At 36.0% G+C, this 17,790-nt stretch overlaps 1 protein-coding gene across 4 annotated transcripts in view; it reads right to left on the bottom strand.

Moving 5' to 3' along the window:
- Window positions 1-1,838, bottom strand: part of LOC123559800 (kinesin-like protein KIF28P) — a 44,018-nt gene extending 42,180 nt beyond the window's left edge. For all 4 annotated transcript variants that reach the window (XR_006688010.2, XR_008372609.1, XM_045351909.2 and 1 more), the window contains exon 1: window positions 1,645-1,838. Coding sequence is in view for 2 of the 4 variants with exons in the window: in XM_045351909.2 (XP_045207844.2) it covers window positions 1,645-1,689 (45 nt within the window). In the remaining 2 variants the exon portion in view is untranslated. The remainder of the gene's footprint in view (window positions 1-1,644) is intronic.
- Between the last annotated feature and the right edge of the window lie 15,952 nt (window positions 1,839-17,790).

The raw sequence follows: 17,790 nt of genomic DNA, 5'->3' as shown, positions 1-17,790 counted from the left end.
TTGCGAAGAGACGCCTAGTCTCCAAACTGGTCTTGTTCTACAAGATTTATCACCATCTTGTAGCCATCCCGCTTCCAACTTACTTAGAAGTCCTAACCAGGTTAACCAGACAGATGCACCCCCTCAGTCTCTGCTAAATTCATGTCAACTCAGACTTCTTTAAATTCTCCTTCTTCTATCACCCCACAGTCCTGTGGAATAGGTTACCCCCGCATATTTTGACTCCGCCTGATCTTGAATCCTTCAAGCAGGCAGTGGCCCTGTTCCAGTATTAAATATAGCAGCTTTTTTAACCTACTTTTACCCTATAACTGTTTTTAACATTTTAACAATCATGCTATGTCTCATAGTCTCACTATGTCTGGAAGACTTCTTCCAGTTTTACTTTTATTTTCGCTAATACCCAGCGTGCACCCTGCCCATAATACTCGCCAGAGGCGTGAGGCAGTAACCATAGATAGATAGAATCATTTCATCCGAAGAAAAACATGATCACGAAATCGATAAATCATTAACAGTGATTTAACATTAGGCCTAAAAAAAAATTCTTTGTTTCCGGTAACATGCTCAAAAAAATTAGGGTAGGTAGGTCGGAAATTTTTTTTTTTTTTGGAATTTTTTTTAATTAAGTGGGACTTTTCGGAAATTATTTTTGTGTCAAAAAATGAATACAAATAAGGGGGTTATACCTTTAGAGCACCAGTAAGTTGATTTCTAACATCACTGACCATGTTAAAGCAGAAAAAATGCAGTTTTGCAACTTTTTGTCAAAAAGTTGAAAAAATTTTCTCGAAGGCAATAAAAACATTTAGGGTCAGGCCAAAAATTTAGGGTAGGTCGGGATACCAGAAACGAACATTTTTTTTTTTTTACGCCTTATTTGAAATATTCTTATTATATGTTTTTGTCCAGGGAGTGAATAGTTATGATTTTCTTTAGTATTTTACAACGCGATTGTTCTCACAATTAGTTGAATTCATTTACTTTTTAAGTACATACTGATTACAGATGGAAAATATTGTTAATATTTCTCTCCAACCGAAATGAGAGCTATTTATAAGTTTATAAAAAAAATGTTTAAACAACAATGTACATAATAATTAAAGGAAACTCTATGGCCACTAATTATTGCTTATCCTTATCAATTATCATACAGACTGGTAAGATAGTAAAAGCATATATTGATTACTTGACCTCTAAATTCAGGGTCTAGAGGTTCGGTTTCCAGACCTCTTATGCCCCTTCCGATTTTTTATCTAATAGTATATATACCTTAATTGGAATAAGATACCACATCCATCATAATCCAGTTGAGGTTAAGTTACAACAATGAAATGGAGTAAAAAAATACCTCAGAGAAAATCTCAAAGAATTATGTACCAAGTTCATACAATAAGTCAATTATACTCAGTAAAAACATGCTGGTTCATGCCAGCGTTACCTCTTGAAAAATAATCGTGAAAATGCAATTACTTTCCAATCCTTCGCCTTAAATTAGCTGCAATCTGATCAGACAAACATAACAGATCCTTAATAAATTCCAGTACATGTCTGCTAGTATGGAATTCTACAAAAATCGAACTCTCTTTCCGTTAATTAGTTTAGCCGGTGCCCGTTTTATCAATTTACAAATAAAAAGGATATAAATGGTCGCACTCTGACCGCTACTTTTACATTTTCCTCCGACATATCGAGAAATGAATCTGTTTGGCACTCTTATCCGAAATTTTTCACTTTATTTTATCTAAATATGAAGATTAATACTGAATTTTATCCACGATCTGACATACACCGCTATTCAGGAGCGGCCATATTTTCAGACATGTACATAACTGTTTGGCGAAGTGTGATTGGTTGCTAGGCGCGCTTTGATCACTCCGGGTAAATGAACCATAGCTGTTAATTGATACGGTTTACGTCGGATATAACAGCTCTCCGATAAGCTGGTAAAAGGTAGATCTATATAAAAGAAAGTAATAAGTCATATAAAGGGCTATTAAAAAGGCATTGTTTTGATATAATAAAATTATGTCAGCTGGCCAAGGTATCAATCACTACTGGAAGTGAGTGTCAAAGGGCTGTCTGTGCCTGCATCATAATATAGATGGTTCTTCCGAGCCGCAATGTTCAGTTTGTACGAGAAATGAATTTATGTAAGCCTCACTTACTCTAAATGCTCCAGAGTTTTGACTGCACTTCTGTTATAGAAAGACTGTTATTTTAGTGAGCTTTCCGGGACGGCGGAACGAAATAGTCACCCTTCTTAACTTTTAATAAAAAAATAATGTAGTGTAACACTTTAAGGTAAATTAAATAGTTTCTGTAAGGGTAAAATATGTGGCTGATATAATTTATTACAGAGACGTAGAGTAGATCTATACGTCTGCAGTATGCGACAGACCATATTAATTATATTTATGTTAATCCTCCCCAAGTTGAATGTAAAGATAACCCATTCCCAGAACTGCAATTATTTATAAGATTCGATATTTAGAAAGTCAAAAAAGATAAAAGATAAAAGATAAAAGTTTAATAATAAATAATGAGATGCTCAGATTATCGATGACGAACGTTTTTTTTAAATTTATTTAAGAAGTCTCAATTTTTCACATTTCGATCACCAGCAGGCCACCTATGCAAAGATTTCTACGAACGCGTGTTTAGGGGACAGCATTATTACTATGAATATGTAGATTTCTATTTCTCAGCAAAAATAATCTAGCCTCATATAAAGACAAGAAGATTAAGGTCGGATACACGGTCACCTTACAGCACGTAGACTGTGCTACTTTGGATATATTTTGATCAGTTATGGTTACACACTGTACATGTGAGAGAAACATCTCACGCGATACCTCTTGAACCTCACACCGGTTCTGAATATCGTCAATGTGACGTCACACTCCCACAATTTATAGAAACTGTGCCAAATTTGTATTGGCTAAAATCTAAAAGAACAACTTTAAATCACTCAATGTAATAGATCTATAATACTTTTAGATAATATAAATATACATACTGGACAAATTTTGTAAGTTGACAACGTAAAGCTAGGGGAGGGGGGGGGGGGGGACTTACACTTTTTTATTTTTAACATTATCTTTTCAAATAAGAACAATGAATAAACGTGTCTAGAGGTATTGACATTCCTATGTTATCAATATTGTTTTTGATATTTTTACGTTTGAAATAACAAAAAACTAGGTTGGACAAACTTTAACCGTTCTTCTGGATTTTCAAGTATTCTACTGTAGAAAAGTGTAATTGTAATTGCAAAAAATAACAACCTTACGTCAAACATTGATCACGTTTTCGCAGTTCTAAACCGAATTTTGAGACTGAAAAAGTATAGAGCGACTTTGGCAAACTTCAGATGTTGCATTACCCGGATTCATTTAGAAACAGGAAGATATGAAGAAATTTCTGTGCAGCCAATAGTGTCCTATTTGTCACTGTTATACTGTCCTGCAAACCTGAGTAGGCCCCTACTAGCTAAGTTAAGTATAAGCTAGCGGCTGTGATTGAAAACTCATTTAACAGTTTATCACTTTATCAGGCGGCAGGCGGCAGGTGTAACATTAATTATTGGCCCCGTTGAAAATTGCCCCATAGGTCCTTTTTCAACGTTGAGAATTGACCCCGCCAACATTTCAACATTAAATACGCACTGGAAAGAACCAGAAACTATCGCAAGCTTGCTGGATAGCTTCTTTAAAAATAATTTCACAAGGCCAGGCTCGGGCTCAAACTGACAACGGCACAAACTGACAACTTCCCCGAGGTAGCGAGATCATCTATATGTTGGACAGGGAACAGTTAACGAAAGTTTACCATAATGATTTTCGACAGGTGGATGGGGTGGGGTCGGACTTCGACAGGCACATCTTGACCTCCACACAGGAAGTATCAAGATATTTATAAGGGATATCTCTGTCAACTATAGTGATATCTCTTTGACACAAAGGGATGTATTTTTACGTTATAAAGATATCTCTTTATGTTAAATTATGGAAGCGTCCTAGTGCCATGTTTGAAGTATTTTTATCTCATAATTAGGAGTTACTATGTCCTAATTATGACTTAAATAATTAGGACTTAATATCTAATCTAATTACGAGATAAAATATTACAATATCACCATTTTTCTAACCTTTGATCAGTTTTATTTTTTGTATATCAAAGTAAATGCACCAACTATTCTTGTAAATACTTATTATATGTCATTTTACGAATGTGTATAATCTACTTTTTTAAATTTGTTTATAGAATGTACAGATATGGCTTTTAGATACAGTCACTTATAATTCTGTCACAACAAAGTTTGAATGACCACATGTTTTAACGGTTTTATATGGTGTGTATAAATTGTAAATGTGGATGAGACTTTAATAAACTATAAATCCACTGGCACTAGGACGCTTCCATATTAAAGCGATACCTCTCTAGTGTAACAATTATCTATTTTAGACGGTTTGCCATAGAAAAATGTGTAACTGGCAGAAGTGGTAAACTGGCACTAGCACATGTACTAGGACGCTTCCATATTAAAGCGATACCTCTCTTGTGTAACAGGTACATGTTTTGTGTTGAGAGGTATTGCACTTTGATACTACCAAATTCACATAGATCAGCACTGTGTAAATTTAGATGTGGAGTTGCTCCGCTCCGAATTGAGACAGGGAGATACGAAGGTTTACCTATAGAAAGAAGGATATGTCCGTTTTGTAATGTCAATAACGTTAGTGTAATTGAAAATGAGAGCCATGTTTTGCTTGAGTGTAGTATGTACAATGATATCAGAGATACACTTTTTAGTAAGGCCATAGTTTCTGCACCAAATTTTATGGACAAGAGTAATGCTGATAAAATGAAAATTCTTTTTGCTTCAGATGTTTTAACTAGAGTATTAGCCAAAACCTGCTTTTTAATATTACAAAGAAGACAGTTTTATCTGTGTAAATAATATCTATCTATTATAAGTGATTACCTTTTGATGGTATTGAGGGACAACTGCTAACAAAATCAGCCTCGACAACATTTTAAAGCAGAGTATTATAGTTACATTTGAAAAAGTAAAGCTGTGTCTGATTGGCAGTTGTTGCTCAGTTTTATCCATGGGTATGTACATAGTAGTGTGATATTTGTACAAAGTTAACTACTGTAAAAATAATCTTTTTATCAATTATTACTATTATTAACTTTTCTTACATATAGTGTTTCTATGACACGATATTGTTAGAAAAACAACTTAATAGGTTGGAGTCATTTTCAGAATAAGAATGATTTGCCTTATTCGAACATGAATGGATAACAAGGGGCTTTATTACTTGACAAGACAAAACAGTTGCTTTAATATAGACCCCACTGGGTGTCTGTGATCAACAATAGTTTGTTTTCTTATGAAATCCACCATTAAACTGGTAGATTTTTGTAGTTATTGTAAATTTAAGTTATGTCTACAAATTTCTCATACAAGTGCATACATATTCCTCATTTTACTTAGTATGCTTAATAATTGTTAATGGATTGTGACTGACTGAATTAAATAACTTAGTCATATGTTCATTGAAATATGAATTTGACTTCCACTTAACATATCAGTACACTCTGAGGTAACTTTCCCTAACCAGTTTCAATCACACACACACACACACACACACACACACACACACACACACAAACCACACAGACAACATACATATACACATGTCTGTACTTTTCTAAGTAATCTGGTTACACACATACACACTGGTCAGTATGTTTTAAGTCAAATGGTAACACATACACACAGACACCTGCACACAGACACACACTGACTGAATTAAAAAAAAACTTAGTAACTTTCCCTCACCAGTTTCAATCACACACACACACACACACACACACAGAGACACACACAAACCACACAGACAAATGCAGACACACATACATACATACATATACACATATCTGTACGTTTCTAAGTAATCTGGTTACACACATACACACACCAGTATGTTTTAAGTCAAATGGTAACACATACACACAGACACCTGCACACAGACACACACTCAAGCACTCATAACACACAAGCACACACTTGCTTATACACATAAATCTGTACTTGTTTAGTAATCTGGTTACTTTTAATGTATGTATCGTTATTTTTACTATTTTATACGGGTATGTCTCTTATAATTCTAAAATTGAATGGCCATTTACATGTGTTTTTAATGCTGTGATGTTTATTTATTTGTATATATTTGATGTTTGTAAATGGAGGAGACTGAAATAAATAAATAAATAAATAAATAAATAAATAATGTATCTATTTTAGACGGTTTGCCATAGAAAAATGTGTACCTGGCAGAAGTAGTAAACTTATACTCGAGGAACTTATAGGGGACACGTGACGAAAGGAAAGACGCCTGATCAGTGTTTGTAAACAGCAAAATAATTTTTGGCGTGTAAAAATGGCGCGTTTGAAAATACACCGGCGGCTTTGATGTTGTGTTTCACTGACAGAGCTAAGTCAAGTTTGAACTACATAAAAGATGCCGCAAGGAAAGATCAGAGACGCCGACGCCGCGTATGAAACCAAAACGAGCGCCAAAGGGGAAACGTTTCACGTTCATTAGCACTTTGGTTTAAAAGCACGATATGGAGGGTCTGGATGAAAGCGAAAGGAAAGGCCTATTCATAAAACACAGTGGTGATAATGTTTTACCTGTTCAAGTGTACTTATAACTGTACAACTGAGTGTTAGAAACTCTAAATGAATATGAGGCCCGTCTGTATTTTTGCAATGCTTAGGCAATTTACATGCAATTAAAATAGCTATTTTCATACCTTTAAAGGTCTCCATGCCTGGTCACTCAATAAGTGGCTTATTGTCCTTTTGCTGGATGACTTTTTGTAAGCCATATTCTCATTCCAGTGTATAATTTCAAGATGGCCGGATGCAGGACAGATCGACCGATAGCTCGCGGACCAACGTTGAGCGGCGGGTTGAGTTATCTACCTATAATCTCGAGATTATCCCGGAGTCAAACGGGTTGCGCATGAAAATTTAAAGTCTCAGTTGAGTAATGGATGATCGGCGAATCATATTTATTGAAGCATTTACATGAATAGCAGGTGGTATAGCATTATCAGATTGAACATGCCCAGGCAAAAGGGCGGGTTATTTTCTCCTTATGAAAAAAGAAGTTTTAATAGAGCTTATAGAAAACCATATATATATAAGATCATAGAAGTGCCTCAACATCATCAAAGTAGGTGAGTGGATGAGTTCCATCTCGTACAATGCGCTCTCTCCTTAAATTTCTATCAAGTTCCTCAAACATATCCAGGTAATCAAACACAGATATGTATACATGTACTTTAATTTACCTCATGTACAATTGAAAGCAAACCATGTATATAAATGAAATATGCTTTGGCGATAAACCTACTAACAACCAGGTTTGTACAAGAGAAGTCCACTGAGAAATCATTACCGTGAAAATTTCGTCGTGCAACCCAGCCATATCTTGGGCAAGAATTGTAACGGTTACCTAAGAAGGCGTTTCATGCAACCCTCACTTAACTTTAGCTTATAGTTGTCCTGCAACTGGCCAATAGTGTAAGCATAGTCACGCATTGTCCAAATTCTTTTGTTTTGATACATGTTAAAGGTCCATTACTAAGGGAAAGTGAGTTGGCAATTTTTTTTATAACCAGTGGATAGACTTCTGCAAGACACTAAATAATGAAGATTGGCAGGTCAAAATTTACAGAAGGTCTATGGAACTCAAAGAAATGTATGTGTATTATGTTGAAATTTCAGTGAATCGACAGAATGACCCCCCAGGTCTTTTTAACTTTCTTCATACTTCATAGAAAAATAATTGTTCATGTGCTGCAATTTATTTCGAATTTCTACATACCAACTTTCATTTTCCAATAAAATGAAATAGTTTCTGTGCTTTTTAAAAGAAATTAAAATGTTCACTTTCCTTAGTATTGGACCTTTAATAGTGTTGTTGAAAGAATCCATGGCATAAACACAGTTTTGAGCATTTCTGTAAACATCTTGCTTTTTAAGAGTGGCAAGTAACAGTTGCCGCGAAAAACTTGAAGAAAGTACTTGTTTTTCACTACCATTTTGTGAATTTGTTTTAAAACAAGAGCTGTCTGTAAGACAGCGCGCTCGACTATTCGAATCTTTGACACAATGGAATTAACTATTATAATAAAACAACGGCCATTATTTGTATTATATTCAAGCACGAGTTGTCTAACTTTATTATTTTAATATGTTTGATCACTGGGAAGACCTGTGTGATGTTTCAATCGAACACGTCAAGTGATTACTGAGGTATGGCCTTGATGGTTCTTGCACGCAAAACCTCAACCAGACTTTTTTAAGTCGAACAAGGGCCATAATTTGAATTATATTCAAGCAAGAGTTGTTTTACTTGATTATTTTAATAGGGTTGATCACTGGGAAGGCTGACTAGTTCATCATAGTTAAGTCAAATGAAACATAAAATGACTTCTTCAGATTTGAAGAAATTATGAGATAGGGCACCTTTAATCCCTGTGCGTTTCGAATGCAATAATCATACATTCCTTTCAGCGGTGATTCTTCATGCCCTAAGGCGCGGAGTATTTGTGATGGGTTTTTGTGAGTGCAGTGTATGTCGTAAATGACGATTTTTTTCCTTTCGATTTGCAAAATTTCAAACTTTTATTTTTAATGTCTGATCTGGTCCATAATAATGGCATCAGATCTAACAAAACAAACGAGAAAAATAAGTTTCACTAGAAAAAAAAGAAGCAATAAGAAATCAAAGAGCAGAAAAGAAAGCAATTTGTGTCGGACATCACGTGGAAAATTCCTTTCAATTTCAGTTTGATGAATGCGCCAGAAAGCTTACCTTTTTCGTGTGTAATAATTTTATTTTTTTATTTTATTTTAGATATTGATTTATTATTTTGCAGGCATCGTTATTTACCACATTTATTTAATATGATAGCTGGGTATAGGCCTTTTATTCCAATCGAAATACCGGATACTGCTTTAAATTGTACATGCATGTAAAGTTAATTTATGTTAATTTTTAAACCCACTTGATTGCGTTACTTTTGTTGGTATGTCTATAAGTAAGATTTATACTACTACTTCTGTATAAACATTTGTTAAGGATTGTTGTATGTTGTTTACCACGTTGTTAATATGGCGTTGTTTCTATGTATTAAGATTGTAACTCACTCTGCAACTCCTTAAAGGTACAATGCTCAGTCATCTTAATGTAGGCATGGTCCATTCCTCTTTCGGTAATCAATACCAAACTTACTCATGTGTAAACGTACGACTGGAACAAACATCCATAAACAGTGTCTTATATTTTTAGTTTTATACTTTTTTAGTCCTCTACTGGTTGAAAACCAGTTTCGGGGACTATAGGAATGCGCTTTTCCGTCCGTCCGTCATTCCGTCCGTCCGCAATTTCGTGTCCGGTCCATAACTCTGTCATCCATGAAGGGATTTTAATATTACTTGGCATAAATGTTCCCCATGATGAGACGACGTGTCATGCGCAAAACCCAGACCCCTAGCTGAAAGGTCAAGGTCACAATTTGAGGTCAAAGGTCAACAGAGCTTTATTCCTGTTCGGTCCATAACTCTGTCATCCACGAAGGGATTTTAATATTACTTGGCACAAATGTCAACGTGTCGTGCACAGCTTTCAGACCCCTAACTCAAAGGTCAAGGTCACACTTGGCAGTCAAATGTTAACATTGCATGAACAGGGTCTGTTTCGTGTCCGGTCCATAACTCTGCCATCCATGAAGGTATTTTAATATTACTTGGCATAAATGTTCCCCATGATGAAACGACGTGTCATACGTAAAACCCAGAACCCTAGCTTAAAGGTCAAGGTCACACTTGGAGATCAAAGGTTAATGGGACATTTTTCCTGTCCGGTGTATAACTTTGTCATGCAAAACAGGATTTGAATATTACTTGGCATAAATGTTCACCACTATTAGAGGGAGTATCATGCACAAGAACCTGGTCCCTAGGTCGAAGGTCAAGGTCACACACAGATGCCAAAGGTCAGATACAAGAATGACTTTGTCTCGAACACTTCTTCTTCATGCATGGAAGGATTTTGATGTAACTTGGTATAAATGTTCACTATCATGAGACAGATTGTTGTGCGCAAGAACCAGGTCCCTAGGTCTTAGGTCAAGGTCACGCTTAGAGGTCAAATGCCAAATTCAAGAATGACTTTGTCTGGAGCATTTCTTCTTTATGCATGGAGGGATTTTGATGTAACTTGGCACAAATGTTCACCACCATGAGGCACTCTTGTTTTTTAGAATTATGTCCCTTTGTTTTACTATAAATAGCTTATATTGTAACTTACTTATTACAGGCCGTAGGGAAAAATCGAGATCAGTTTTCTGTGGTACAACATGCATGTAACATCCGATTTTTAGGTGTATTTTGACCTATCTCTACCTGGTAAAGAGTTTTGTGTGGACATATGGATTTCTTTTTACTATAAATAACGTTACCTTTTGATAATCGGCCAAAAATGCTATATGAAAACAATTATAGGGTTTTATATAAACAAATTTTAATCCAAGTCTTGTTTATAACATACTGTATATATGGTACAATATTGTTTATACATCATTGACAGATATCCTGCAGTAGAGAAAATTAGGTGCCTTCCAGTAGGGGACTTTGTATTGCATGGCAATACTTCATTCACTCGTTTTCTTAAGTTTAGTATTTATGTGTTTAATGTTTGATATGCATAATTATAGTAAAACTTTTTACAAATGTCACCTAACTATCAGGCAAAAACCGCCCTTTGAAGCAAGGTGATTTGCATTTTAAAGTATCCCTGCTCTATTATCTCAATGTAGGTTTCTTATAGGCTGACATTTAGCAATATCAGAACAATGGTCTTTCTTGATAGGTGGTTGATTGCACAACATCGACTGTTTATCCTTACAAAATTGTACCAGTTGATCAGTATATGACTGTATATAATGGTAAAGGTGTTTATAGTAGTGATCGACTGTTTAGTCAATATTCATTGCTGCGTATTCATAAGCTGTTCTCCTTGGAAGGAGGTGAAGAAAACATTACAACAACAACAATACCCTCTATGTACATACACCAACGTAATCGTCAACATATAACACTGGGGTTATACTTTTATTGTTCACGCCCCTAGGCGGGATAAAATGATGTTTGTTGTGTTTCATTCATTGTACATCTTAGTCCTTCCTCATCGTTTGACTTGAAAGTATCATATAGAGCCCACATTCCTGAATTAGACATTTATCAGAATAATGGTCTTGATAACATCTGAGCTAAGTTTGAAACGCAGTCATTTCTGATGAACAACTACGTAAGTCTGAATTTAAATACAACCTTGTGTATGCAATACATTTCATTCCATATACCGAAACTTAGAGGTCAATTCCGCATATGGGTCGTGATCAGTCAATAATTAGGTCACTAAATACAACAATCTGCTCACACTACAAAGGCAATGTTTTTTTCTCTCCAACATTCTCCAGCCAACATTCATGAAAACCCATCAGAATGTGTGTTTGCCTAGGGTCTACAGTCTTTTTTACGAAAGTCGCAAACATTTGTACAGAACTGCAAGCATAGTCAAAACATCACACCGAATCCTCTTTCATTGACGGTTATAAATAAATTGGAGGTTTTAGCAATGATTTTATTTAATTTTACCAATCTGGTATTGTTCTTTTATCCATAAAACAGTGGAATTTATATGTATATCATTCTTCAGACAAGTAAATATGTACTTTTGACGCCGACAATGTGTAATTTCTGATCAGTCGAGTTTTTTCTTGTTGCTATACTAGTAACTTTACCTGTAACCAGACTAAAACATTACATAAAGAAACAAATCATGTTCAGCTTCCAATAAAATATAAATATACATGTACACATCAAAAAAGAACATTAACAACTTTAAAATTTAGCGGTCGCAACAGGAAGAGGGTGAGTACAGTCGTTTATAGGGGGTGATATAGTATATCAAAAGATGTGAAGCTGGGTTTTAATTTCTGTATCTGACCAGTATCTGCAGAGTTATGGCCGATGAATTGGCAAATAATTAGACGTATTATTAGCTTGTGGCGCGCTCGAATGTATAACTAAACGTTTATTACTTACAGTCCTGAAAAAATACAGAAATGTTAATCTTTGATCTGTTTGGTAATAGGCATGCAAATTGCGTAAGATTATTGGGATCAATTTTCAACGTTGAAATATGACCTAACTATAGTTGATCAGTTTTTAACGAGGTTCAAATTTTCATGCGTGGATAGACCATTAAATAACGGGCAAATATCTACGTTGAAAATTGATCAGTCATCCGTTGAAAAAGGACCCATGGGGTCAATTTTCAACGGTCTCAATATTTAATGTTTCACCGGCGACCGCTTTAAAGGCATACCAAGCTCAAAACACATTTCAATGGTACCGGAATATATGACATCGTCATCTGATTAAGATAAAAAACGTCGAGATTATGAAAAACACTCTATTGCTCAATATATAACTTTACAGTGGCAACATGTATAGGCGATAATTCCGTCATGTATAGGTCAGTTGGCGATCAAAAGAAACATACGTGACCAATTTGGAGCCGAGACACTAAAATCTTATTTACAAAGATATCTCGATATCGAAATTAATATTAAAACAAATAGAGCTAAATTTCGTCTATTGTTTTATTTTTTTTATAAGATTTCAATAGCTTGACTATAACACTTCTAAGATTTTTCTGTACATTTTATTGCCTAAAACGATATTATAGAAGATAACGGATTTCTAAAACGTACAGAATACTTCATCTTTCTATTGCAATTACGAACTACGGAAAGTATTTTCTGAATTTAAAAAGAAAACATAGACATAAATATATAGGCGTGCAGCTTTTAACTAGATGTATGTCCACATGACATTGGTGCCTCTGTCTCACCCCCGTAGTTCCGGCCGCTGTACCATCACATGTCACTTGTCGACAATGCAAGACTAAGTGAACTTTATATTACCGTGGATGGGGGTATGAGTCATCAATGGGGTGGGTGGGATACTACAAAACATCATCAAGAAACAAGATAATAAAATGAAAGAGTATGTATTTTTCGGGGACAGGGTGTGTGGGGGAGGGGTAGGTAGGAGTGAAATCCCAAGTAAAACCAAAGGCGCACCACGCCACATGCCGAAAAGCTGTAGGAAGAGAGGAGTACACAAGCAAGTCACTCAAGTGTGACGGACGGACGCTTTGACATTGGGGACATAAAAGTATGCGTGCACAATTACTACGTTCACAGCTATATTTTACGTTAACATCCTGTGGCGTTTTCTGTGTCAGATAAAGACAGGTCTGTGTCGTCTGTGTGTAATGGAAAAAAGTATAAACGAAAGAAGGAAAAATAAAGAAATTATATGCATACCATTTAGACGTGACCATTCCTTCTGAAATCCCACGCTAACACTGACCTGTAGTCACGGAAATCACGTGCCTATAAAACTGAGCATTAACAATGCCCCTGGGCTTTCGCCTTGACTAAATTCACAAAAGGTGAGATTGCATAAAGCACGTTTTGTACGAGTTCATTGAAGTTATGGGTCATTGCACCGCACTGCTGTGTTTTATAGAAATTTAGACAGACCACTGAATGACTGATTTGATTTAACATTTTTGGACAAATTTCGAACAAATGAAATTACGCTGATTCAGCTCGATGAGTACCGGCTAAACTTTGACAAAGGTCTTAGGGTTCAAAATCAACCAGTCAGATGCTAGAGTTTTGAGTCTGGTCTCGGACCTAGTAGTTTTGCAATCGATAAAGAATGGCGAATATCGCGGTGGAATTCAATCTCAAAAAGGGGATTCGAACATGTGATTCAGAGTCAAGTTTCTCGCGTTCTTCTGTCCGCACACGAGTCTCCCTTCAGAAAGTATCTTAAGGATAATTGTAAAATGTGATAGTAACCGGAGATTTATAAACACAGTCGTGCTACAGGTTTTTTTTTTAAAGAGAAATTGGAATTGCTATCTATCTATCTGCCGTTGACGTCAAACCCCTTGCGGGAACGTAGACGTTTTGCGCGTCAAAATCAAGAAGAGAAAGAATATAGTGATAAAAAAAATTCAGAGTAGAAGGAACTAAAAATAAATTTAGTAAAAAAAGATTAAAACTTGAGTTTGCAGGATAACTAGAGCGAGACATGCTCCATGCTGCAAACTACAGCATTGAACTGCTCTAGGATAGGGGGTGGGCGACACCGGGGGTGGTGGGGGGGGGGGGGGGGGGGGGGGGTGAAGTTAGTTCCAATGGTACACTGTTCTCGGAAAATAAGAAAACTTGTAATAGTTAGTAGCGGCAGTAATTAACCTATAACTTAGGGAACGGCCATAGCGAACATAGGTCATTGGGGTCAGATAATCTTCGATTGGGATGGCAACCAGATAATGATGAATCTTACAGAAGAGTGGTAACCTAGAATCTATACACCTTAAATCCAGTCGACGAAGGTTAAATAGGGAATATAGCATATCTGTTACACTGGAAGTACGGCCGTAGTCGGTCTTGATCCAACGGGCGGCTCTCCTTTGGACGCTTTCAATTTGGTCAATGAGTTTGTGGAGCGACCATACCTCGGAGGCATATTCAAGCTGGGGTCGGACTAGAGTCTGGTAAGCAATGGTTTTAATGGGTTCGGATTTGACCTTAATGTTTCTTCGTAGAAACCCTAGGGTTTGGTTAGCTGTCTTGGTTGACCTGTTTATGTGATTGTAACATGATAGATCATCTGAGATATCCACGCCAAGGTATTTACCTGAGCTGACCGATTCAAGCTGGACTCCATGTTGGTAATACTGTGTAGGGATAGGATGTTTCCTTCTAGTGGTGTGGATAACTTGACACTTGGAGGGGTTGAACTCCATATCCCACTTCAACTCACACTTTTCTAGAAGTTTGAGGTCATTTTGGAGAGTGACAGATTGGTCTGCAGATGTCAGAGTTAGGTATATTGCCGTGTCATCTGCAAACAGACGGACTTTGGAGCTGACGTTTTGTGCTAAATGTGTGAGTAGAAAGATTTGCGGATTCATGAATTATTTACAGTTTCAATTTTAAGAAAACGTATAATAATGATACTGAAATCTTTCAGTGTTTACATTGTAATATCATTTTCATATCCGGTTCTTTAAACTTTTGGTTTATAAGATGTTGGATCAGTGTAATAAATATTTCACGAGAAAAGTCCCCATTTTAATGTTATATCACAGTTTTGTGTGTTTGTGGTATCAAGAGTGGGGATGGGAAAGGAGGGAGCAGGGTTTCAGATGGGCCGGAAAATTTATGGCTATTGAATTCCTTTCTTCACTTATAGACTGGTCCCCTGCGAACTTCGAAAAAGTACTTTGCCAGAGACGACTCTTATGAGGTCAAGGTCATCCCGGGTCTTAGCAGAGTGGCATATCGTAGAAAGGGCGACTCGGAAGCATTTTTATATAATTCTGCAAATTTTATCATATAAACCAAATTTAATTTTTACCAGATCTATGGCGAATTATCAAATATATATTTCTGACATTCACATTTTGTACTGCTCTTTTTACATATAATGTAGCTATAAATAGTATTCCATTTCTGTTATTATTATTATTATTATTATTTATAATACAATACCACATTTATATAAATAATATATAGCAGAACCACATTCTAATATATCGAAACCTTTCGAAGATGTTATATGCTTCAAGAGGGCGTTTCTGTGTCCCTCAGTCATGAAGTTTATTTTCATTTTATGCCGCTCCTATGATTAATTGTTTGCAACATGTTCACATAGTCGTCCATGGGATGTGAAATTGTAATTTTTAGAACTACATGATAAAATTCATTTCCATTCAATAAAAATATACTCATATTGTCTCCTTTTTAGCACACCTGAGTTTTCTGATCACTCGATGTCCGGCGTCTGTCTGTCGTCTGTCTGTCCGTCAACATTTAGATTGTGTATGCGATAGAGGCTGTATTTTTCAACTGATCTTCATGAAATTTGGTCAGAATGATGACCTTGACGAAATCTAGGCCGAGTTCGAAAATGGGTTATCTTGGGTCAAAAACTAGGTCACTAGGTCAAATCAAAGAAAAACCTTGTGTATGCGATAGAGGCTGTATTTTTCAATTAATCTTCATGAATTTGATCAGAATGATTACCTTGATGAAATCTAGGCCGAGTTCGAAAATGGATCATCTGGGGTCAAAAACTAGGTCACTAGGTCAAATCAAAGAAAAACCTTGTGTATGCGATAGAGTCTGTATTTTTCAATTAATCTTCATGAATTTTGGTCAGAATGATTACCTTGATGAAATCTAGGCCGAGTTTGAAAATGGCTCATCTTCGGTCAAAAACTAGGTCACATCAAAGAAAAACCTTGTGTATGCGATAGAGTCTGTATTTTTCAATTAATCTCCATGAATTTTGGTCAGAATGATAACCTTGATGAAATCTAGGCCGAGTTCGAAAAGGGTCATCTGGGGTCAAAAACTAGGTCACTAGGTCAAATCAAAGAAAAACCTTGTGTATGCGATAGAGGCTATATTTTTCAATAGATCTTCATGAAATTTGGTCAGAATTATTGCCTTGATAAAATCTAGTTGCGTTTGGTTATTGGTCATCTGTGGTCAAAAACTAGGTCACTAGGTCAAATAAAAGAAAAACCTTGTGTATGCAACAGAGGCTGTATTTTTCAATTGATCTTCATGAAATTTGGTCAGAATGATTGCCTTGATGAAATCTAGGTCAAGTTTGAATATGGGTCATCTGGGGTCAAAAACTAGGTCACTAGGTCAAATCAAAGGAAAACCTTGTGTATGTGATAGAGGCTGTATTTTTCAATTGATCTTCATGGAATTTGGTCAGAATGATTGCCTTGATAAAATCTAGGTCAAGTTAGAATATGGGTCGTCTGGGGTTAAAAACTAGGTCACTAGGTCAAATAAAAAAATACTTGTGTTTGCTCCAGTTTTAATGATACTTAGTCAGAATATTTTTTCCATGCAATCACTAGGTCTATGTTTACACTGTTATGGTGTATTATGGTGTGTTTCTCAGGTGAGCGACCTAGGGCCATCTTGACCCTCTTCTTATTGTTATATCGACTTTTTTGCTACGTTAACAAATTATTGTTTAAAGTTAGTAATAGTAAAAAAAAAAGAGTCGGAACATCGGAAAAGTCATTGAACAGTCGTCTTGAACGAGTTACAACTGATATTCTGGTTGTCTATAATATTGCTTTTCATTTATTGCTTTGCTTGAAATGACGACAGTAGGATCAAAACCAAACAGTACAACAACTTCTGACTCCTGGTTCAGTGAAATGCTTTATTCTAGCATAAAACTGTTTCTCTTGTCATTTTTCGGGGGTGTTTTTACAAGAAAGCAAATGTGTGTAAATAGAAATTCTTGCGCAACGCCGTTTTATAAATGCACGTTCGTGGCAAAGCGTGAACGTGATAAAACAACGCAGACATTCACGCGCATTTCATGAAATTTTAATGACGATGAGATACAATATATTCATTTATTACTTTTTACACGTTTTATGCTAAAAGAACATTAGCGCATATTCATTTCGTGTTATAACATCGCGATACTGATGTGCGTGAAATTAGCCAGAGCAGCCAGAGTAGCCAGAGTTCAGCCAGAGTTCGGCCAGAGTTCAGCCAGAGTTTAGCCAG

Source organism: Mercenaria mercenaria, chromosome 10 (assembly GCF_021730395.1).
Source record: "Mercenaria mercenaria strain notata chromosome 10, MADL_Memer_1, whole genome shotgun sequence".
Taxonomy (NCBI): domain Eukaryota; kingdom Metazoa; phylum Mollusca; class Bivalvia; order Venerida; family Veneridae; genus Mercenaria; species Mercenaria mercenaria.
This window is presented reverse-complemented; position numbering and strand designations above follow the sequence as displayed.